This window comes from Juglans regia, chromosome 13, assembly GCF_001411555.2.
Source record: "Juglans regia cultivar Chandler chromosome 13, Walnut 2.0, whole genome shotgun sequence".
NCBI classification, from domain to species: Eukaryota; Viridiplantae; Streptophyta; class Magnoliopsida; order Fagales; family Juglandaceae; genus Juglans; species Juglans regia.
Window position 1 is genome coordinate 39,156,104 of NC_049913.1, and position 25,500 is coordinate 39,181,603.

The window sequence follows — 25,500 nt, forward strand, 5'->3', positions numbered from 1 at the left end:
AATAAAAAATTTCCGAACCCAACTGCAGATGAGAATATCACTTTTATATTTTATTATATGAAAGAAATGGGAGATAATTATTAAGAATCTTAAATTACTACTGCAAGAATTTTAAACAGCTGTTTAATTAGAACTACTACTTATTTGCATTTCATATGAAAACTGATGCATGCATGTTCATTGCACAGAACAAATTCAATAATTAGAAAGCAATTTTATGGGGAAGGTACGTTCGAGATGTAGTCGTACCTTAGGTTAAATGTATTTGTAGTCGGAAACATACAAAAAAAACAAAAACAAAAAAAAGCTTGCTGTTGCCTACCCGACATTAATGGGTCCCAAAGTGGCTTCTGCTAGCCCAAAAAACTAAACATTGGGTTAGGTCTAGAGCCGCAGCTCAAGTTGGACCACCCTACTTCTGAATTATGCCCTGTGCTTGAGAGTTATACATTATATCCATGTGCCCCACATCATCATTCTGCCTTCCTACCTTTCTCAAACCACAAAAAAAAAAAAAATAATTAATAATAATTAAAAGGGTTATGATCGCCTTTTCTTTTCTTTTCTTTTTCATCCTATGCTTTTAAATTTGGGTTACTTACCTAATTTCCTTTATAATTCATTTTAAGTTAATTAATATAATTGTGATTCTTTATTAAAAAATAATTTTAATTTCACGTAACTACCCTTTGTGATAAAATAGTTATAGATTAATTATTAGCTAATTGTCATTTTCCTTAAATTTTATACATGAAAATGATTACTTCTACAATTATTTATCATTCAGATAGAAGAATATCATAGGCAAATCTCATGTACAACATTAGATCATGCTGTGTGAATAATATAAATTCTAATATTAATTACAATGACAATATGAGATATTGCATATATTTTATATACATATATATCTTTTTTTTCCTTTTTTTGTTTGTTCTCTGTATCCCAACATTAATTGTTAATGTTATTGATAGTTGATTAATTAAAAATAAATTATTGATATCTAGCGTGTAAATTAGTTTGCATCTTTTAATTTAGTTTCTAAAGCGGATATTCATTATTTAGGTATTAAGTTTTCAGATAAAATCACGTCAATTTGTAAAATTATTTTTAAATAATCTATTTGTAGATGTAGCACACCTCTTAATTTATAAAGACAGACATTCACACATTGATGCAAGACACGTCCCTTGCGCACTATATATCTTAGTACATGATCACAATCAAATAAAAATTATAAGTACGTACGTAGTTAGCATATATATACAAGATTAAAAATATTACGCGCACTCTTTCCTTAATTAATTAATTAAGTTGCTACAACTATTTTATTAATGCACAGCTTGTAAATAAAGATATATATATATATATATATATTAATGTGTAGTACTGTGTTGTCTTAATTAATAAGTGCGCGTGACAGCTTTGTAGTATATCAACCACATCCTTTTCAAATAAATACAAAAAAGTACAGTAAGAGCCCTGTTATAAAGAATGTGCTCGAACCACAAATCTCGTCGATCCATTCTGTCAATCATTCCAGAGACATTATTTGAGCATATCTAAGAAGCATTTATATAGCATTTTCTTACATGATTTGTCACACTTCATGACGTACAGCCCTACCTCATGTTGGTGCGATTTAATTGTGACAAATTAAACTATATATATATATATACACATATAATATATATGATTGAAAAGAATTAAATTCACAATTCCTAACGAAGAGATCAATTTATGATATCAGTTCGATACTTTTTACAATGGCCAAAAGAATCATGAAGAAACGTACGCCTGCATGCAGATCGACTTGCATATATATTTTTCTTTGTAATTTAAGCTGATGATCATGATCTCTTTAATATTGGCCGCCGGTTATGCTTTCAAGAATCATTGCCATTTCTTTCTTTAAGCTTGAACTGCATGCATGCCTACCCCCACCAAAACTTCCAGCCTTATAATTTGGGAGAATAAAATATAATTTACATCCTCGAGAAAATGACAAGAAAACTAGGAGAACCTAACCAATTATATATGCAATTGACAACTGGATCGGAGCACTAATAAACACATGATGATGAATGCGAAATCATTCAAAAGTACTATTATATATATATATTAATATAAAATACATCTCATGATCCGAGTTGATCGATGAATGATAATCCAATTATAGCATATATATATATATATATACAATGTGCAGTAGTACTCATGTCATGTGTCATGAACGAGTAGTGAAGAAATTCATAAAGAGATCGTACTACCAATTTCTCTTCGTTTAAATCAGCTACGTACCTATCATATATGCATGGGAAGAAAATTAATGTCAAAAAAGCAAGAACTATATATATATATATACCCTAATACCCTCTTAATTAGTTACCTTGAGTATGACAGTACTTGTCTTGCATTATTTTGGCTAAACTGCTCGTCTGCTACAGCATTAATATGTGGGGTCTAATTTAGGAGCGCGCAATTAATACATGCACATGCACAAGCATACGCACAGACATTGACAATGCATTCACATGTGCACGCACAGACAGATCATCTAGACTATATATATATCATGTATATATTGAGCAGATCAAAAAGAAGAAATTATTAATTAAAATGGGACGTTGCATATAATATAATGTTTCTTTGAGTTCATGCAATATATATATAGAGAGATCAGTTTAAAGCTGGATATTGGGAAGGTGTACGGTGGGTGTTAATTATTAGATGGCTGCTAGCACAATGAATTAAATTACGGAGCGAGCGATCGAGCTTTACAACTTTTAAGGGATGCTGGAATATAATTAGAGGCTTGTTTTTTTCTCTAAAGTGATGTCGTTGTCATGCTGTTGTTTGCCCCAACCTTGACCTACTTAACGTGTGCCTCTGCTTTATATGTGTCACTTAGCACCACAATCAACAAATTAAAAGCGGTCGGCAATTCCTAGCTGGGCCAACCTCGTCGTGATGGCCAAATTACTGGTTAGTGATCTCGATCGATCTTCTGGATTTTAGCTGAAGCTAGCCAATTAATTAGCTGGGTTAATTTATTAGTTCTTGCAGCATTTATATATATACACGCGCGGGTGCATGGGCTCGCTCTGGTTTTCATAATTTGTTTACTTATTATACATGAATACGAAGAAGTAGTACGTACTGATCAGGCCAAAAAGGCTAGGGAACATCCATCACGTAAAAATTAAAGGGAAATTAAAATGAACTGATCGATCGAGATCAACCCACTAATTTTATTTCTTTGCCATTAATATTCCATTTTAGTATTATTATTATTATTATTAATAAAGCTGTAAAGTTGTGCGCGCGCACACTTTGCAGAAATTAACGTGAGCGAGCGAGTCTACATCCACCACATATTCCCAAAAAGTTATATACCCAATGACCCTTTTGCCTCATTGGACGAAAATAAGAACATGCAACAATAATAGCTAGCTATTTGCATACAGAGACATCTTTTATTCATGCTATATATAATATTTTCTTTTCTTTTCCTTTTAATTTTCTGTGTTTGATGATCAACTTGCACATGATATTGTTGAGTTTTGCTGGTTTCCATTAATTTACATGATTTTGATTTTAGGTGGTTTCGGTCTCATGATATATCGATCAAAGCTGGATTAATATATATAAGCTAGGTGATCTAAAATATAAGATTTCTCCTTCTAATTTAGTATATATATAACCTGCGATCAAGCAAAACATAATTAATGTCTTTTTATTAATTCTAATTAATATATACATGAGTACTGTTTTAGGTTTTTTTTAGTAAATAAATCATACATGATGATACACAAGATCATCAGGTGATGCTCCACAAGCAACTTAGTGCATGAAAACATAAGTAGTGGACCAATATTTATCCAAATCCTTATTCGTGGGTAAAGTCAAGATCATAAGGGCGGAAGGGAGCCCTAAGTATATATATATTGGTAAATAAGGATGTAGTAGTAGTAGTAGTGTAGCACAATCAACGTAAAACCTAGAGTACTCGAATATCCCATATCGATCAATTTATATAGGTTTGCATCAATTATTCTTATGATGCTTTTGATCATCATGATGAGGTTATCCAGTACTTCGATTTAATATTATCGATCTCTAGATTCACGTAAATTCGTAAAGGTTATAGTCGACTAAATATATAGATCAATGGTTGGCAGGTTATAGTATATATATATATATATATAATAGGTGAAGCTAGCTAGCATATATGCCTATATTAATGTAACTTTAGTACTTATGTTAGAATGTTGTTTGGGTAAGTTTGGGGGTGGCATGAGATATAAAATTCTCATCTTATCTTATCTCATCATTACATATTTTTTAAATTCTCATATAAAATATAATAAATAATTCAATTTTTTAAAATTTCAATTCAATTTTTTAAAATTTCAATACAATAATAATATTAAAATATAATATTTTAAATATTAAAACAAAACATATAATTCTCATCTCATTCCAAACCTGCACTTAGTGGCGCCAGAAATCTTCCGTAATAAAAAGTAGAATATGTTGTAGGGTATATATACTCCATAATTTGGAGACAGAAAAATATATATATAATTATAATTTAGGGGGAATTGGTGGAAAATCTGTGTCCGCTTGTTAAAAAAAGATGTAGGCCAGTAGCTAGCTACGTACGACACTTTTGGCATAGGGAAATTATAATAAAATTATTTGGTCAATTTAAGAGTAGTGATGCGTGGGCCGGCCGTCGGCTAGCAATATATATATGTGTTGTAATTAATAAGGGGCGTGAAAGTACTTTATTTCTTTTCTATCACTTTTTGGTTGGACAGCAAAGTGGTTACTTAGCTTGTCAGTAAAGCTCCATGCAGCAGCAGCTAGCAACCAAAACCAAGACAAAATAAATCACACTCGTATTATATATAACTTTTCTGATGTTCAGTACTATATAGTGCATGACTACTACTACTTGCGCCCGCCCGCCGCTATTGATCACTTTTCATTAAGCATATATATATGCGTTCCTACTACTACTGCCACCTCCTTCTCGCTAGCAGCTTCTAATTATTAATAATTACTTCATCTATATCAATATTAATATTCAATTTTATTAATATATTATTCTGGCCGGCCTATACGTGTTAAAGCAGTGAATAGTTCATATATATATATATATAAAACATCAAAACCAAATAAAGTTTGCTTTCTAATCAGATATTTAAATAAATAACATTATTTCGTTATTGACTAGGACCACCCACACTATCATGTAAAAATAAAATAAAATAAAATAAAATAAAATTATACCTAATGAAAGAGCTTTAATTTGATGTGTGCATGAGAGTAAGGAAAAAAGCATAGTGGCATTGCGTGTAGTCCACAAATCAATTTGTTGAAAAGAAATTTTCAACCAAAGCATGTGATGCTGAGGTGGAAAAGTGCCTCGATCGACGACAAGGATGATCAACCGCGGATGCATGCCCCAGGAATCTCATTTTTTTTGTCGCATTTTATTTAGAGTAATATTAAATATAATTATAGAATATTTAAATATTTCATTTAAAAAAAATAAAATTTATTATTAAAAAAATTAATTTTTTTATATAGATTTCATATTTATATACTTTTTTTAATAGAAGTGCACAATCCTTATATATATTACTTATATACTCTATAATTATATCTAACAATATAATTTTATTTTTACTTATATAATATATATTATATATCTATCTTAGGATGGTCCTGATCTTATGATGGCCTTTTGATAAGAGCTCTCTCTGCTCACATTTTTAAGAAGCTTGCTTTTTAGCACACCAAGTCTAAAAGTTACCAACGTGACCTTAAGCTGCTTTTATAAATTTTATCTTGGACCCAGCACTGCATGCCAATATCGATCCCATCATTGTAACATGTAGGCAATGCATAGATCCCCACTTACCCATCAAATAAAATTAAATTAATCTAAGAATTACTAAATAAGTAGATATATATATTATGATTTTTTTAAAAAAAAATTATATTATTTGAGAATTATTAGGTCTTGTTTGGATATAGAAACGATTTTGTTTCATCTCATCTCATCATTACAATTTTTTCAAATTTCTACACAAGATATAATAAATAATTTAATTTTTTTAAATTTTTAAATAATAATAATATTAAAAAATAATATTTTATTTAATTTTTAATTTTCATCTAAAACCTTCTCATCTCACTACTATTAATGTCTAGCCGCCTCATTTTAGTCTTTTTGCTCTTTATGCATGCAGTGGCTGCTTGCTTGATTATAATATGGAAAGTAATATATTTATATTATTAATAAGATAATAAATATAGTTTAGAAACAAAGAAACCTCTTGGAATTCTCCATGTGCTCTGTAAAGGTAACTACCGAAAGTCATGTGTTGCCATAACATATAATATTAATTAAATTAGTTAATTAAAGTGAGCAAAGGAGATATAGTCACCGTTGGATGGGATCAACTGGGGAGTTGGTTGATTCTGTTTGAATGGGAGGATTATCCTAATCCTATGGTGTAGAAATTAATAGAATATATAGCAATAGTCCTTGAATCGTCACGGAGACGTCAAACGTGTCGACGACGACCCAATTCGGTAACTGTCACTATTATTCAGTGTCCACTCTTTCAGACACGTGGCGTTACAGCTACAGCATGATCTGCTTCTTTTAACACCACTTTAACTTCTGAAATATCATTTATTCCCATAATTAATTAATATTGGGATTTATCCACATGTTACCAGCTTAATGAATTTAAGGAGTTAATGTAGACATAATAAAGTTCATACATGATGAAAATGACATAATTAAAAAACAGAGAAAAGGCGGCTACCAACTTCTGTCCAAGAGACTGAAAAAGAAAAAGAAAAAGAAAAAAAAAAAGTGAAGAAAAAGATGAGTTGAAGAAGGTTACCAAGCGGAGTAAATAAAATTGATTTACGTTTTCTAAGATGCCGGGGAAGGCTTTTAACGTCCATTGGTATGGCATGCTATAAATAGTGGAGGAGGGCCTGACCGCATACAGGAAGCGACTCATTTTACCTGTCCAGAACCTTGCACCAACGTTGTCTTCGGGCGTTTTCTTCTTTGTCCAAAATTCTTCCACCAACCCCTTCTTTTTTCTTGGATTCTTTTTTCAAAGTTCCCAAGCCTGAATCTTTGCTCCATTCTTATGATCATCGACGTATCTTTTTCTTGAATATAGTATCTAGCATCTTGTAAATTCACGTACTCCAGGCCTTGTGAGTATCCATTTCCTTTGATTCTCTTGGAAGGTGTAGGATCTTTGGGTTCCCTTTCTCGAAGCATTTTTCTCGGAATAGTCATTCGAGCTTTTTGAATATTCTCAAGCAAGTTTGTAGCCGAAGAAACCTTCTGTGATGATCATTGATATCGTTTTGGTCAATCTGGACCCAGAAAATGTTGGGGAATGAGTGATATATGCACACATATATAGATATCAGTTGTAATATTATCCTCTAAGAGCGCTTGAAGGGGTCGTTGGAATTGGAAAAAATGGAGCAGAAGCACGTTTTGTTGTCGGCTTTGAGCGTTGGGGTTGGACTTGGGGTGGGGCTGGGCTTAAGCTCTGGACAGACAGTGAGCAAATGGGTCGGCGGGAATTGGCCGCTGGACGAGATTTCAGCGGAGCAGATTGAGCAAGAGCTTATGAGGCAGGTGGTGGATGGGAAAGAAAGCAAAGTCACATTTGATGAGTTTCCTTATTACCTAAGGTAATTGAAGACCTCATCGGATATATATATATATATATATATGACATGATTTTTTATGCTTTACTTGATTAGCTTCTATCCTTATTTGGGGGCCTAAAAGATGTGTGCGATGAAAACATTTTGCACATGGATCTGTTACTAGTTGACTTGTTAATTTGATGATTGCCTGCTCTTATTTCTGCTAGTCTTTCTAGTTGATTTTTATGAAAATGTTGACTTGCTATAGAAGTTTTTGATTAATGGGGTTTCCCAAACTCCTGATATATTATATAATATATAATGGTAACTGACTTTTCCTGATCTTTGTTCCCTGCCAATCCGGAGTTTCCAGCTCTGTTATTTTTTCTTTTATTTTTTTGCTGCTCAAGTGGTTTTATTTGGTTTTTCAATAACGCAACTCAGATTCATACTTTATCTAAATGAGTCAAAAGAACAAGAAGTTCAGATGTTTAAAGGTAATGGTTTGTGTATTCCTTTTTTTTTTTCCTAAGCATGGTTTGTGTATTCTAATAGCATGTATAATAACTGCTTATAACAAACTGAATCTTGTACTGCGTGCCTCATCTGATACTCGAGTAAGATTGCCAGGTTAAAAGCATCTTTCCTTTGCTTTTTCCTGTTTAGAATTTAAGTGTTTTTCCAGTTCCGTCCTATTCATGAAATATGTAGTAGGTGCCACTTCGTATTACATATGCTAGTTAGTCTAATTGCATCTTGAATTCATATCCATTATAGAACTTTTTTTCTTTCAGTATATATCATCAATGGTTTTGTCTTGTTCTTCGTAACCTTGTACCCTTGTGGTACCCCTCAAAACGTGGTTTCTTTTTAAATAGTGGATGGCAAAGCATAACCAATGGAAGCAAATAAGTCATTTCTTCATTGCTCAATTAGCATTTCTTTTGTTACTTAGTCATGCAGAAATTGTTAAACTTTTGTGCAAAACAGGGCCTGTAATTCTTGGTAAGGAAAGTGAGAGGGGTGTGTGGAAAGAGGAAAGAAAGTATGGGACTTCTTAGAGTTAATCTTCTGGCTTTTAACCATCCTGAAGAGAGTTATGTAATGATGTGGACTCTGAAAGTCCATGCTGAAGCAAGATGCTAATATGGGACTCTGTGAGTGAGATAAACATGCAGCCTTGTTGTGAATATTTAGAGTTAACTATCTTTCATTTTCCCGTCCTATATTGTGTGATATCAGTCGTGGAGCTGTTTAGCTTTTAGATTTTATAGTTAAAATACAGTATTTACTGCCTAAATGATTATACTTGATGCTATATTTTCCTCTTCTCATGCCCTCGCTTTTATAATGCCATGACAGTGAGAGAACCCGGGTGTTATTGACAAGTGCTGCATACGTTCATTTAAAGCATATAGACTTTTCCAAACATACACGGAACCTTTCACCTGCAAGTAGGGCTATTTTGCTCTCAGGACCTGCCGGTACGTAATTTGGAAATGTTAACTGATTCTGCACTAAAGCATTTATCTTTTAAAGTTCAACTTTAAACTAATCTGGGTTGCATTTTAAAATTATTAAAGAATTTTACCAGCAAATGCTAGCCAAGGCTTTAGCACATCACTTTGAGTCAAAGTTGCTGTTGCTTGATGTCAGTGACTTTTCTCTAAAGGTAACATTTACAGCCATAGTCTTCCTCATCTTCATGTTGTGATACTGTAATACTTATATTTTAATTTTCACCTTCTTGCAGATGCAGAGCAAATATGGTTGTGCCAGAAAAGAACCTGTAAGCTCTCTCTGCTTTAAACTAAAAAAGAGAGCATTTTTGAGTCTTTTTTAATGCTACTTTTTGTCTTTCAATCCTTGAATGCATATGTCAGACGTATTGGGTAGATGAAGGTTTGTTAACATGAAGTCCAATGTAGTTGCTCCTTGGTCCTATAAACCCATCATCACTCATTTCTGCAGTGCACCTTATTTATTCTTTGCTGCTCTTCATTATTTTGCAAATGTTGAAGGGGAAATTCATCCAACTATTTCTAACTGGAACTTTTCCTTCATTGGCTTTCTGTAGTCTTTCAAGAGGTCCATTTCGGAAATAACATTGGAGCGAATGTCCAGTTTGTTTGGTTCCTTTTCAATCCTTCCTCCAAGGGGGGAAACTAAAGGTAGGAAAAAAAAATTTAAGCTCTTTTCTTATACATGATCGATACAATTTTGTTCAGAGTCTGAAGTAAAGCAGGATCAATTGAATGTTCTTTATAGTCTAAGAGTTTTAGCCTCCTACTTTTATAAACCTTATCCTGAAGTTACTATTTTCCATGGAGTTGTAAGAATGTTGCCTAGCTCTAATTGAGGATATTACTACAGGCACATTGCAGCGGCAAAGCAGTGCTATGGATATTAAATCAAGGTACTTTACATCAGTCACATCCAACACATTATGTTACCAAGCCAATTTTCTGGGATATGTGGCTTTGTTGTGTTTAGTGGGCCACTTTTGACTATTGGCTCACAATCCAATATTGGCAACCTGTCAGTTTCTCTCTAAGCTAATACTAGGGGTGTCAAATCGTGTTAACGGGTCGTGTTCGTGCGTGTCAAGACATGTATATTATACTATATAGGTCAACCCTAACCCGACCCATTAAGCTTATCGTGTCAAAATCTCAAACCCTAACACGACCCAATAACATAACGGGTCGTGTCGTGTCAACCCGTTTTGACCTATTTATGTAAATGGATTGAAACAAACCCAAAATTAACCTCCTTAATCTAGTTAAGTTTAGCATAATTTTATATAAATGTTAAAATCACAATATCTATACAAAATATAAAACTAACTACAAGTCCAAAATTACAATCTAAACAATAAAAATATCTAAATTAAAATCTCAACAATTTTATTTTTTAGGTATAAGGGTATAATTGTAATTTTAACTTTCTTAACGGGTCATAACAGGTTATAACGGGTCATAACGGGTTGACCCGTTATCAACCCGTTAAGCTATCGTGTCTTAACGGGTCAACCCGTTTTGACCCGAACCCGTTAAGAGTAAACCCTAACCCGCTGTTATCGTGTCGTGTTCGTGTTGGGTTAATGGGTCGTGTGACATATTGACACCCCTAGCTAATACCTTCTTTTATCTGCAGGGCTATTGAAGGGTCTAGTAATCCTTCAAAAATTCGGAGGAATGCCTCTGCTATGTCTGATATGAGTAGCATCAGTTCTCAAGGTGCTCCAACAAATCCAGGTTATACATTGGCCTATTTCGTTCTTTTATTTTTCAAAATACTTGCTGAAATGCCTTGTCATTCATTGTTTATTCTGAACTTTTACAGTATGTTATCATAGATGCTTGAATTGTTAGTTCATAAAGAAGCTGCTACTGAATGAGTTTCATGTTCATTAGCATACATTATGTAGTATGACATCTGAAAGCAGTGGTATTTGAAGTTGCCTGATGTTGAAGCTGGGGGACCGTAAAAGAGGCTCCTTTTATATCCTAACTTATGTATCACTCCTAGTTTTAAATGATCAATAGATATTATAATATAAGTTCTTATAGTCATTGTGATTTTCATTTCAGCAAATATAAGCACTAGTTAGTACAAAGGATGACTTTCTGTATACTTTTTTTTTTTTTTTTTTTAGAAAGAGGACAGTACCCCAATTTTATTGATAGCCCTTACTTGTGGTGGAGGAAAATTGTAGTTACAACCAAACACCTGGATAATACAAATAATCATAAAACAAAAACCTAGGTATCAAAAAAACCTAAACAATCAACCAAAATAAAATCATGATCACTAGTTGTTACTCCAGTGCTGTATCTATCCTAGTTGTTGATCCATTTAATTTAGCAAGCATGTTAGTTGACTTGGTCCTTGCAAACACTATCTTTTTCTCAAACACTATCTTTTTCTGAGTAAATTTCTGAATGAGTTGCTAGTATTTTGAATTGAATAAGTACCTAATGTGTAAACTTTATGGGTGTTGTTTTCTTTTAGTGTCAAAAAGTCTAATCCCCAATGCATGTAAGCACAGTTTCCGCTAATTTTATCAAATATCTAGGTAGAAGTATTTCTGCTCTCTTAAAATTTCAACATTATACTACACCTGAATTTCAGCTTTAAGATGCCGTAAATTCCTGCACCTAGATTCTATCATGTTCTATCCTCGAGGTGGAAACTGCTTAGTATTATACTTACTGCACCTAGATTCTTTCAATCAGATACATGGCATATGTAGGCAACTGCTTAGTGTTATACTTACTGCTTCTTTGGGATTCTTTTGCTTTTCAGCTCCACTCAAGCGCACAAGTAGCTGGTGCTTTGATGAAAAGCTTTTTCTACAGTCACTTTACAAGGTAATGTCATCAAGGCAGTTGTTATACTCAAATGCGATGCAAGATGTTGTCCAATGATATTTACAATCAATATAGATAATTTATACTATCTAAGACAACTGGGCTTGTACTCCCAACTACAGGCTTACGGTAGGTTTTATTTATTTATTTTTGTAATTTTTAAGGTTTGGATACAAATGTTCTCAATTCCAGAATAAGTACCTTCTGGATCTATCTTTTGTTCTACCTTTTAACTTTTTCCTTTTGAACCTGCAAGGTAGTTAAATGCATACTGCCTGTTTATGCTGCTTACAACATCTAACATAACAAGCATGGATGTCATTTTCTTACAGGTCTTAGTTTCAATGTCAGAAACTGGTTCCATTATTTTATACCTCAGGGACGTTGAACATCTTTTAATCCCATCACAAAGGTTGTACAATTTGTTCAACAAATTGTTAAAGAAACTCTCGGGCTCAGTGCTGATACTCGGTTCCCGGATGTTGGACCCAGAAGATGGTTGTAGAGAAGTGGATGAGAGACTCACACTTTTATTCCCATACAATATTGAGATTAAACCCCCTGAAGATGAGACTCATCTTGTCAGCTGGAAAGCCCAACTGGAAGAGGATATGAAGATGATCCAGTTTCAAGATAACAAAAACCACATTGCCGAAGTACTAGCAGCAAATGATCTTGAATGCGATGATTTGGGTTCAATCTGCCATGCTGACACAATGGTTCTCAGTAACTACATAGAAGAAATTGTGGTATCAGCAATATCTTATCATTTGATGAATAACAAGGATCCAGAATACCGAAATGGAAAGCTTGTTATATCATCTAAGAGGTAAATATTTCTTTTATGCACCCATGATTTCTCAATTAGCTCTTGTTAAAAAAAAAAATCAACTTCCATCGACTTAACTAAACTGGTTCTGGAAACAGCTTGTCCCATGGATTGAGCATATTTCAGGAGGGCACAAGTGGTGGAAAAGACACTCTTAAAATGGAGACTAATGCTGAATCTTCAAAGGTTCATTTTTCATCTCAGTGTTACTATACTTTTCACAGTATAAGAAAAATTAAACTAATGATACAGTTTCAAATAATCTATTATATATATTCTTCAATTGTAGGAAACTGAAGGGGAAGAGGCTGTTGGTGCAAAGACTGAATCGAAGTCTGAAACCCCTGGACCTGAGAACAAAAATGAGACTGAGAAATCAGTCCCTGGGATGAAGAAGGATGGTGAGAATGCACCAGCACCAAAGCCGGTGAGTTGAAGTTCTTGAATACTTAAAAACTAAAATTGGAAACAATATGCTTCAACTTGGATATGAAAACAGTGGAGTCTGTCAATTCAATTGTGTTAATCAACTTGCATTACCAGATAAAAATCATTCCATACCTTCACGCATATGAGTAATACACATTTATATTTCACTAGTTCTTCCAAAAGGAAATGAGTTATCTTATACAATACACACACACACACACAATGCTTGTTAACCTTTCTTGTTTTATATTGGAGTTACTTGCATTTTGTGGGTATGTGTACCAATCCAACATGACACCCTATGAGTGATTTTAAAAATAATTGAGGAGTATATGATGATGGTCTCGTGAAATCCTGAAGTTACAGGTGCATCACAATGGTCATATTTTTTTAGATTATCTATTTTATTTGTTCCTCAATTTTGTTCCTACAATTGAAGTCTCATGACGTTTCTACAGGAAGTTCCTCCCGACAATGAGTTTGAGAAGCGCATAAGGTCTGAGGTTATCCCTGCCAATGAGATCGGAGTGACATTTGCAGATATCGGTGCCTTGAATGAGATTAAAGAATCACTTCAGGAGTTGGTCATGCTCCCTCTTCGAAGACCAGACCTTTTCAAAGGAGGCCTTCTCAAACCTTGCAGAGGTATATTACTTTTCGGGCCTCCTGGAACTGGAAAAACAATGCTGGCAAAAGCTATTGCTAATGAAGCTGGTGCAAGTTTCATCAATGTCTCAATGTCCACTATCACTTCAAAATGGTTCGGGGAGGATGAAAAGAATGTTCGAGCTTTATTCACACTTGCAGCAAAGGTGTCCCCAACAATTATTTTTGTAGATGAGGTTGACAGCATGCTTGGGCAGAGGACTAGAGTTGGGGAACATGAGGCCATGCGCAAGATTAAAAATGAATTCATGATGCACTGGGATGGGCTGTTGACAAAACCTGGTGAGCGGATCCTTGTTCTTGCTGCAACCAACAGGCCATTTGACCTTGATGAAGCAATTATTAGGCGGTTTGAGCGAAGGTATAACGGCATATTTGTCTAACCATTTGGCATATTCCATCAGCAACACGAACATCATGTCCATGCATGTCTTTTCTTTATCTTGGAAGAGATACATGCCAGAGATATGAGTTCATTACTCTACTTGTGTTCTTTTAGGGCTTTGCCATTTACCTTTATTCTGCAGCTAGCATACGATGCTGCCTCAGGAAAATACATATTTTCCTTTAGCCCTTACCTCTGTTCCACATTACCCTTTCCATTTTTTAAGCAAGATGATCATCACTGTTAAGTAAAATCCTCTCGTGATTAATAAATATTTCAAGATAAAATTACTGTTCTTCTCAAACTTGGGCCCATAAACTCTTTTATTATACCTATTTTAAGCATTGTAGGAGGAAAAATAACTTCTTGTCAATGTTTCTGGCTCCATCACTTGATCCAGGATTCTACTTTTGTCTAGAAAAATATTCCTTAATTACCAAGATTTCTTGAAGCGTTACATCATAATTGAGGAAGTATTTCAAGGATTAATTTCTGACAGATAAAATTGCAGATGAATTCCACGTTTGCTAATTATTAGCTTTCCATGTTGAGCAGAATTATGGTTGGTCTTCCATCCATTGAGAGCAGGGAAATGATCTTGAGGACTCTTCTGGCAAAAGAAAAAGTTGAAAATCTAGACTTTAAGGAGCTTGCAACCATGACAGAAGGATATAGTGGTAGCGATCTAAAGGTTTGTTTTCTTAATATTAATAAACTATACCTTAATTGGCTGCTATAAGCTCATGAAAATGTGGTGCTGGATACAGAATTTGTGCATAACTGCAGCTTATCGACCTGTTAGGGAGTTAATACAGCAGGAGAGATTGAAGGATACGGTAACTACATTTTAGTTTTTCCTCTTTCCTAACATAATCCCTAATCTTCACCCAAAGGCGTAATGTATCTAATAATAATTTTTAACGGTAGGAGAAGAAGCATAAAGATGCAGAAGGCAAGAGCTCAGAAGGTACTTCAGAGACAAAGGAAGAAGATGAAAAGGACCGAGTAATTACCTTGAGGCCTTTGGACATGGAAGATATGAGGCAGGCGAAGAATCAGGTAAAATTACTCGAATTCCTTTTTGATATTAGCTGCTTCCAATATATTTAATCTGATCAGAAACTCGTCTCTCAGCCATCAATTTCCCTACCACTGGTATATGGAACAGGCAATTTGAAAGCTTATTTGATTTTTCTAAATAAAAAACACAAGATAGGGGCCATTCTCTGATCACTCTGTTGCAATGCTAAAACCCTCAGACAGTCTAGTCCAAGTGCACTAGAGCAGTAGGATTGTATGGATAAAGTATGCAGAGATCACTATCTTTGGCTTCTCTGAAATCTCTCCCATCTTGTGTTCACTAGTATCTTCAACCGGACTTCTCCCTTTATAACTTTACACTCGTGGTTTAAGATGCCAAAATGTATGCTCTATTGATCTTTTATCACTGATAATTTGCTATTGGAGATGATCAACTAGATGGATGGTCCTTTCTTTATCTCATATTAATAGCTAAAATATGGTCAGGTATCTAACTTGGGCTCACATTGGTTATTTTTTATGGCATACCTATGGAACTTTCACAATCCTGGATTCTGCTAACAGAATTTTTAACTTTCTCAATATTTGGGGTTGTGAATGCAATGCAGGTTGCTGCAAGTTTTGCTTCGGAGGGATCAATTATGAGTGAGCTGAAGCAGTGGAACGACCTGTATGGGGAAGGAGGTTCAAGGAAGAAGCAACAACTAACTTACTTTCTATAGATTCTGGAAAGCAGGTTTCGCATACTCTCATCAGCACCATCCCTTGTGAATAGTTTTACAGGTTAGGGCTAGCTGAAAAAGCCTTGCGCCTGAAATTCAATGTTGCGTTGAACGGGAAGTTCTAATCATCAAGGAAAGATATCCTAAAAATCCCAGGAAAGTTTACTTGAAGGTGCACTATTGTATCTTACAGATCTATCTGGCATTTGTAAATCATGTTTGAGAGAGTGGATTCTTGGAATCTGTTAGGCCATTTTATATAAACATTTGGCACCAGTCATTGGGATTCCATCATATTCTGTGAATGCTTGGTATTTGAAAATGCATATAGTTTTTGGGAAAGTGAGGAACTTGTACTGTATTTGTTTATATATGTGGTACCTACAAATAACATCCTCATACTGTAGCATTTGTATAATTGTTCTGTGTAAACTTTGATAGATAGAGCACTACGTCTTAATCATGGAGAAATTTCTATAAAATACTGTGACAATTTTCTGTAAAAAGTAATTATGTGACAATGTCTCCTTGCTATGTATGAGAGCCTACGTTGGACCTTTAATGTGAATTGATGTCATGGTTAAGATGTGCTTCATGAAGAGGACAAAGCATATGTACCAAAACAAATGCATTAACTTTTGTACCCTATGAATCAACAATCGTTAACTGGGGGAAGATTTCTTATTGGCCATTGTTCCTATGGGGATGAAGAAAAAGCTTTATCACCCAAAGAATCGTCCTTGTTAAAGATAGTGCTAAGCTATTTTATTTTTATATTTTTTTATAAACATGCAACTAGAACATTATATTAAACAATGAACATTATTTATAACCAGCTCAATATGTCTAGAGGTACAAGAAGTAAGATCTAAAACTCACAGACTATCACACTGAATACCATCGAGGTAAAACATAAATGGTGGCTCTGTGCAGCAGATTAATAAAGTAGAAATACCGATTCTGAGGATACCACTCAGATTATGTTCTAATCCTTCTTCTTGTCTTTTAATGGCATCGAAATTTTGCTCAAAACCTTTGCATCAAACACTGCATACTGCTTGTTGATCTCAGCCACTGTCATCTCGGCAAATGAATCAACCTGGTCCTCATACTTCTCATACAGCACAGGTAGCGTGTGCAGTAATATAAAGCCTGTTTTACAAATGTCAAGTTCCAACCACAATATATAATTAAAATTCCCCCAATATGATATACTTTAACAAGAAACAACTAAGGGTGATAGAATTCCTTGCCTATATAGATCAAGGTCAGGAAGTTGCACCATTTCCCAACAAGTGATAGAATCCACAATCCAGCAACAACCTGATAATAACCAGATTAGCAAAGGGCTTGATTAGACATTATCCGTACAACTGACATTACATGGTAAAAAATGAGTTATCATGTAGCGATACAACTGTCCCACATAACTCCACAAAGTACAAGCTTAGGCTCCATTTGGATGGTAAGAGTATTTCAGATTTGTTAATAGTAGTGAAATAGTTTATAAATAGTAGTAAATTGTTTGTAAATAGTAGTGAACCAGTCTGAGAACAGTTCTTCGAACGCCTCAATAGAAGGCCCAAACATGGCCTATACTCCAAAAAAACTAGTTAATGATACAATTAGAGTCCCATTGGAATATTATAAAGAGCAAGAACTCCTTCCCAAACAATGTGGAATCTCATACACCCCCTACCCTTATCATTATCATATGGGATGTCACAATTCTATTCCCAAACATACCCTTAATCATGTGTCTACAAGTTCTTGAGCACTCTCCCTTTGTCCCACATTAATTGTGGCTTTGTGGTTAGTTCTCAAAAGGGCAACTTGGGGCCTTAGATTAACATGTCTACCTGAGTCGTTCAATAATTGCAGGTAGCTAGAGCCGTCGAAAGAGAAGGAGCTATGTCAATATAGATAAAGTACTGAGCTGCAACATGATAGTATGTTACAATCCAGGTGTCCCGAATGGCTTGAGTGCAGTCTTTAATAATGTGTTTATAATCTTGAGCCTCCTCGCCTAGCAAGCTGGTCTTCAAGGGTGAGTTCCCCCAAGGGTTTGTATCATCTTAGGTTGTGTTTGGTAAGTGAAGTAATCTCAACTATTTACAAATAATTCACTACTTTTTCACTTCTATTCACAGATAATCTGAAATCATCTCAACATCCAAACGCACCCTTTGTGTTTGTTAGTAAGGGTTCTTGCATGCAAGTACAAATTGAACATTTAGCCGATGCTTCCCAATCTTTTTCTTCAAATTTTCTTCAAAGCATGTCTTAAGAGCCAATATCTTTTTTCTTCTCCCAAAAACAATCACCTAATCATTAGTGGACCCCATTACTTTCAGAAAAACTCAAAAATCATAACAGCTTTCACATATTCAAAAGCAAAAAAAAAAAAAAAAAAAAACTTCTATACACCAAAAACATGTGCCAATAATTTTTCTTTCCAAAGATCCTTTCAATAAGCCCCACCCTAAAAAACACAAGAAAAAAAAAAAATGCTCTTAAAACTCAGAAGCAGCAATATTGGTCTGGGGAACAAAAACCCCCCAGAAACCAAGGTTCAACAAGCATGTAGGGGAGAGATTAACATACCCCTAAAAACGTCTTCAAATTTCTTCCAGATGCAATATCCCGCAATACTGCCAATGCCCGATTAATTTCAATTCTCACTGTGGAAGCAACCTCAAGGACACAATTCTCAGGAAGTCGAAATTCTGGGATGCACGGTGGAGACCTGGTCAACGAACACACTGAATAATAGCCAAATAATATTACCTCTGAGAGGTTAATTTATAGAATAAAGTATCTAAAGCCTTACTTTTTAATAAAGGTGGGTGCGTTGGACCAGAAGAAAAGGATTGTCAAAGAGAGTATTATCATATGGCAGACCAGAGTGACTAGGTGATATTCAAGCAACTCAAATAGAACCCACAATGCAGTGGCACCACCAAGCACAACCGTGGATGTTTTCTTGTTCCTCCACAAGACAACATCAGCAGCTGCAAGGAAAAGCTCCATAAGAAATTGATAAAAACAATAGCATTCCCAATACCAGCTTTCACCAAGGCATAGTTAAGGAATGAACATGTATTTTTTTTATAAGTAAAAAAATATACAAACACTACTACGAGCTTTTTGACAAAGATCTTCTCAAATTTATCCTCCTCTTCTTTGGATAAAACTTTTGAAAAATCTCCTGCTCACTTATCTCAACCAATTTGCTACCTAATTTTTCCCATCTAAATCGGTCTGTGTTTAAAATAGTGATTGAACAGAAAAGAGAGGAAGAAGATGATTCTTCCTTCCTACTTATCAAAAAAGATGGTTCTTCCTTCCTGTCTAATTTTATTATATAGAGATCAAAGTTGACCTAATATTTGTTACATACTGTCCCCCTTATACTTTCCTTACTATAAATATATTCTATCAATACTTTTCATTAAAGCTTCCAAGTGGTGAACTCAACAGTCAACATAACAAATCCAGAAAACTATATATTTCTTTCATGTAGGTGCAAAGTTTTCCCAGGTTACAAATAATAAAGTTTCGATTTCTTGTTTCCTATCTAAACTAACCAAAACATATTGAAAACATCCACATGAATGCCACAATTCTAGCATCTCTTTACTCATATGTACATTTCTTCGTCTTTCAAGATAATCATAAAATAAAACTTTTCAAGTAATAATATCCTCCGCGGTTTTGGTTTAGTTGAGCATTCAAAAAACAGAAGTATTCCTAATTGACATTTTTTAGGAACTAGTTATGAGCTACGTTTAGATGTTGAGATGGGTTGAGTTGAATTGTGAATAGTAGTATTTTGCGGGTCTCATTAAGATGGGTTTAACTTTTTAGGTTGAAATATATGAAGTAGGTTGAGACGAGTTTAACGTTTTTATGGAAAGTTGAAAAATTAGTGGGTCCCATCAATAATTGGTTTGAGATAAATTGAGTCTGGTTCAACAATCAAACGCAACCGTCTTTGACACCCAAGTTTGAGCGAAACAACAAAAAGAAACAAAGAGGTAACCAAATGTTGTTGGAGGAGAAAAACAGATATTCTATTCTAGAGGAAAGAGAGGAGAGAATATTTCTAAAACTTCTCTAATTGAATTACTTCTCAAGTGGCTTATTTTGTGCCAATGTATACATGGGTATTTATAGGCTTGTATACTCACCTAGCATTTACTTTAATACATGAACTTCCCTAGTACTTGAACACCCAAGTACATGAACATCCCAAGTACATGAATTACTTCTTTCAAGATGAACCTTCACTCTAGTTCATGAATCTACCAAAAGACACAACTCTTCATCTAACATTTACTAAATTAAGTTTATTATTCAACACCCGCCTTTAAACTTAATTCTTAGTAACTCCGAGCAACATCCGTAACTTGTTAAAAGTATCATACTTGAGAGGCTTCGTAAAAATATATGCAACTTGATCATGGGTCTTCACAAATTTACTTGTACGTCATTCTTAACAATGCATTCTCGAAGAAAATGAAATCTTGTATTAATATGCCAATATGCTTGCTTCTATCATGAAAGGCTGGATTTTTCGCCAATGCAAGTGCCAACTTGTTATCAACAAAAATCTATGTTGCTTCCTCTTGTGGCATGAGTAGCTCCTTCAATAACCTTCTTAGCAAAATTGCATGACAAACACAAGATGTGGCAGCAACATATTTAGCTTCACATGTGGAAAGCATCACAATTGGATGCTTCTTAGAACTCCAAGCAAATGTCGTATTTCCCAAATAAAACACAAAACCGGTAGTGCTCTTCCGGTCATCCAAGTCTTTGGCCCAATCACTATCACTATATCCCACAAGCTTAAATTCATTAGAAAATGAATAAAGAAAGTCGTAATCAATAGTACCTTTCAGATAACATAGAATCCTCTTAGCCGCTTTGAAATGCATTGTGCTTAGTGACTCCATATATCGGCTAACAAATCCAGCTCCATAGAGTATATCGGGTCTTGTACAAGTCAAGTATCTCAAACTTCCAACAAGACTCTTGAACATTGTGGGGTCTACCTTATCTTCGTCTTCATGCTTGGACAATTTCGCTCCACATTCAACCGGAGTGCTCACGGATTGACAATCTTCCATCTTAAACCTTTTGACAATTGTCCTTGCAAAACCTTCTTAAGAGATAAAAATTCCATCCTCCATTTGTTTGATCACAATGCCAAGGTAATAAGACATGAGACCAATATCGGTCATTTCAAATTCTCTCGTCATAGCTTTCTTAAATTCTCCAAACATGCTTGAATTCATTCATAAGAAGATGATGAAAGAATAATAGGAATTGTTGGTAATTGAGGAGGTGTCATGAGTTCTTGTACATCCTTTCCTTGATCTTCATCTTCAGGGAAGGGAAAGAAATCATATCTTTCATTTTCTTGATCATTCCAATCCCACAAACCTTCTTCATCAAATTTTACATCTTTGCTAACGATCATCTTCTTAGTGCTTGGATTATAAAGCTTGTAGCCTTTGGATCTTTCATCATAGCCGATGAAGATGTACTTCTTGCTTTTATCATCAAGCTTGGATATTTCTTGATCAGGCACATGCACATAGCCAATACTTCCAAAAACTCTCAAATGGGAAACACTTGGCTTTCTTCCACTCCATGCTTCTTGGGGAGTTGAGTTCTCTACACTTCTTGTAAAACAAAGATTTGATAAGTAAACACCACAATCAACCGCTTCCGCCCAAAATCTTTAGGCATCATCTTTGTCTTTAACATACTTCGAGCCATATTGAGAATCGTTCTGTTCTTTCTTTCAATCACCATGTTTTGTTGAGGTGATGTCGAAACCGTCAAAACCCGATGAATCCTATGTGCTTCACAAAACTCATTGAATTCATTAGATGTAAACTCACCCTCTCTATCTGATCTCAAAGCCTTAATCTCATAGCCACTTTGCTTTTCAATAAGTGTTTTGAATTTTTTAAAAGCACCAAACACTTTAGATTTTTCTTTCAAAAAATATACCCACGTTTTTCTACTAAAGTCATCAATAAAGAGGAGGAAGTATTGATTTTTACCAAATGAAAAAGGCTTGATCAGTCCACAAACAACGGCATGAACAAGTTGGAGCGGCTCACTTACTCTTGTAAATGATTCTTTTGGAAAGCTCTTCAAGAATTGTTTGCCAAAAAGACACCCTTCGCAATAGTGGCAAGCCTATTGCGCCAATAACTTTAATCCACCAAAATTCACATGCCCAAGCCTCAAATGCCAAAGCCAAGATGTCTCTTTTAGACAAGCTTTGAGGAACTTAATCACATCAGTTTGAATATCAAGCAAAAACATCTTGTTGCTTTTCATGGACACTTTAGCAATCAAATTCTTCTTCTCATCTCTTAGAAAAAGACTACGATTTTTCATTTCAATCTCAGTCTTTTTCCAAGAGTAGCCCGAAACTCAAAATGTTGTTTTTCATATTTGGAACATAATAAACATTTGACATAAATTGATGGCTCCCATTTTTTAACCGAATTAGAATCGTTCATTTCCCTTTGATGGGAACTTTGGACAAATCTCCGAAAGTGACATTCCCACTCACCGATTCGTCAAGCTCCACGAATTTGCTTTTGTCTCTGCACATATGATTGCTTGCAGCATTATCAAGATACCACAAATTCGATTTCTTAGTTTCTTTTCCTTTGTAGGCTAGTAGCAAAATGGGCTCCACTTCCTCATTTTCAACGAGATTTGCCTTCTCTTCAACATTGCTAGGAGAACTCTAGCATTCCGAAGCATAGTGGTCATACTTTTGACAATTGTAGCATTTGATTTTGGACTTGTCATATTGTTGTCCATTCTGCCTTGAGTAATTTTCTCTGCCACGACCTCTTGAGGATTGACGTCTCTTTATGGTTGGCGTTTTGATTGTTTTGTTCGCCTTTTCCTCGTCCTTGTCCTCGTCCACTTCTTCCTCTTCCTTGTCCACGTCCACGTCCACCTCCTCTTCTTTGTTGACTTTTATCATGCTCTTCTTCCTTCTCTTTTATAGAGAGCCTTGTGGCGAGAACCTGCTCAATAGGTTCTTCCTTCTTCTTCTTGAGACTCTCTTCATGGGCTTGAAGAGATTCCATGAATTGATCAACCAACATCGTCTCCAAGTCTTTCGACTCTTCGATAGCCACCACAATATAATTGAACTTTGAATGCAATGAGCGAATAATCTTCTCAACCACTCAGACATCCTCTAGCTTTTCTCCATATGTCCTCATTTGATTCACAATGGCCAACAATTTTGAAAAATAATCCACAATCGTTTCAGATTCTTGCACACGAAGGACTTCAAACTCACCTCTTAGCGTTTGGAGCCGCACCTTTTTCACTTTATTAACTCCTTGATAGGAGTTTTGTAAGATCTCCCATGCTTGCTTGGAAGTAGTGGCATTGGCAACTTTCTTGAACATTGCTTCATCCAAATATTGATGGATGAGTGTGAGAGCTTGTTGGTCCTTCTTCCGCAGCCTTTGCAGAGCCTCCTTTTGATTAAGACTCAACGAAGCTTCATCTCTAGTCTCCTCATAGCCTTTCTCTAAGATCTCCCATGCATCTTGAGATCTAAGCAAAACCTTCATTCGAATACACCAATTCTCATAATTCTCCTTTGTCAAATACGAAAATTGAAACGGAAACAATGAGTTGGCCATCTTCAAGATTTAGAAAATTGTAACTCTAATACCAGTTTGTGGGAGGAGAAAAACAGATATTCTATTCTAGAGGAAAGAGAGGAGAGACTATTTCTAAAATTTCTTTAACTGAATTACTTCTCAAGTGGCTTACTTTGCGCCAATATATAGATGGATATTTATAGGCTTGTAGATTCACCTAGCATTTACTCTAATACATAAAATTTCCTAGTACATGAACATCCAAGTACATGAATATCCCAAATACATGAATTACTTCTTTCAAGATGAACCTTCACTCTAGTTCATGAATCTACCAAAAGACACAACTCTTCATCCAACATTTACTAAATTAAGTTTATTATTCAACAAATGTATCATCGGAAAGAGGCATCAAAGTAATGGTGCGAATATCTGCAAATACGAACTGATTGCTTTATTTTCCATTACACACAACAGGTGCGTGAAAGAACAAATAATCATGCAGAACAAACGGTGAAAAATCTACACCGTAGAATACTAATAAAAAACGAAAAAGATAATAACTTTGAAAAACTGGTTCATGTTCACAAGCAAGTATAATGTATTGATCTGAATTGCATAAAAAATGCTCTTTACATCGGACAACTACTGACAAGTTAAGGAAAAACAAAAACAAAACCCAGATTTAGTTCCTCTTCTCTGTTGCCGCCTTTACTCGTACCAATCAAACAAATCACAGATGTGTGTGTGTGTGTCTCCCTGTTTGATCGCTGACAATACATGGAATCCAGCAAAGGAATTTTTTTTTTTTTTTTTAACGTCAACTAAAACATATTCATTTGCGGTAAATTCAAAACTGAGAAAACCAAAAAAGCAAGAATTGTACTAATTTCAATATAATGAAGCACTTTGTTGACTCAAATTCCTAAAGTCCAGAAATTTCTTCTTCTTTTTTTTTTTTCCTTGAATCAATTTCCAACATTTTATCATCAAGCACAAAATGACGTGACAGAGAGGTAGAGGGAAGGGAAGGTACATTTTCCACCACCGAGTACTTTGTGGACGGGCTGTTCACGGCCGAAGAGCCTGAAAATCTTGGATTTGGATGCTTCGAAGGGCTTGGAGCTGTCGTCGGAATCGGAGTCAGAGGAAGACAACAAGTCATCGTCATGACGGGCGATCTTCTCCAACAGTGATTCCGGCTCGCCTGCATGATCTGCCATTGATCTCCGTCACGTTCACACTAATCACAGAGAGGAAATGTGGGCATGCAGCTTATAGGCGTGGAGGAGACAAGAGGGTGAGGTTCGGGGGATGAGCGAGTGCTTCGGTTTTCGTTGTCAGTGTACGTAACGGAAATTGAGGAAAGGGAGCACCACGTGTCTGTACTGGAGCAGGATTGAGAGGGAAAAATCTAATTTCACCAGAAACTTCATAGTTTATTGGAGGCAACCGTTGTCGCCGGTACACGTGGTGTTATCAGACATGTGTTGCATGGCTGGAGGCCTACCGGGGCGTTGGACAATATGGGCGGGCGGCGTATTGGGAGACGGGCAGCCTTGGGAGGCTATAGCCCAGAGGAGACAGAGCAGTCCACTCCGAGCGGTACGATTTGGGCCCTCTGGCCCATCAATATTAACGTTTTCTTACGTCCACAATTACTAGTGGCCCAAATAAAAAGATGTTT

At 35.2% G+C, this 25,500-nt stretch overlaps 2 protein-coding genes across 2 annotated transcripts; one reads left to right on the plus strand and one right to left on the minus strand.

Annotated features, from left to right (window-relative positions):
• The first annotated feature begins 7,027 nt into the window (after window positions 1-7,027).
• Window positions 7,028-16,549, plus strand: LOC109010848 (nuclear valosin-containing protein-like). The gene is made up of 16 exons (XM_018991778.2): window positions 7,028-7,749; window positions 9,070-9,191; window positions 9,291-9,379; window positions 9,461-9,496; window positions 9,785-9,878; window positions 10,081-10,123; window positions 10,864-10,964; window positions 12,016-12,080; window positions 12,413-12,909; window positions 13,008-13,095; window positions 13,199-13,336; window positions 13,797-14,365; window positions 14,945-15,080; window positions 15,157-15,225; window positions 15,317-15,448; window positions 16,039-16,549. Exons 1-16 carry the CDS (start codon window positions 7,532-7,534, stop codon window positions 16,150-16,152), a joined length of 2,511 nt encoding a protein of 836 aa, XP_018847323.2. The 5' UTR covers window positions 7,028-7,531; the 3' UTR covers window positions 16,153-16,549.
• Window positions 16,550-16,955: 406 nt separating this feature from the next.
• Window positions 16,956-25,230, minus strand: LOC109010849 (reticulon-like protein B2). The gene is made up of 5 exons (XM_018991779.2): window positions 24,850-25,230; window positions 18,983-19,163; window positions 18,757-18,898; window positions 17,406-17,475; window positions 16,956-17,304 (listed from the first exon to the last, which is right to left on the minus strand). The coding sequence occupies exons 1-5, from the start codon at window positions 25,034-25,036 to the stop codon at window positions 17,138-17,140; spliced, it is 747 nt and encodes a 248-aa protein (XP_018847324.1). The 5' UTR covers window positions 25,037-25,230; the 3' UTR covers window positions 16,956-17,137.
• Window positions 25,231-25,500: the final 270 nt, after the last annotated feature.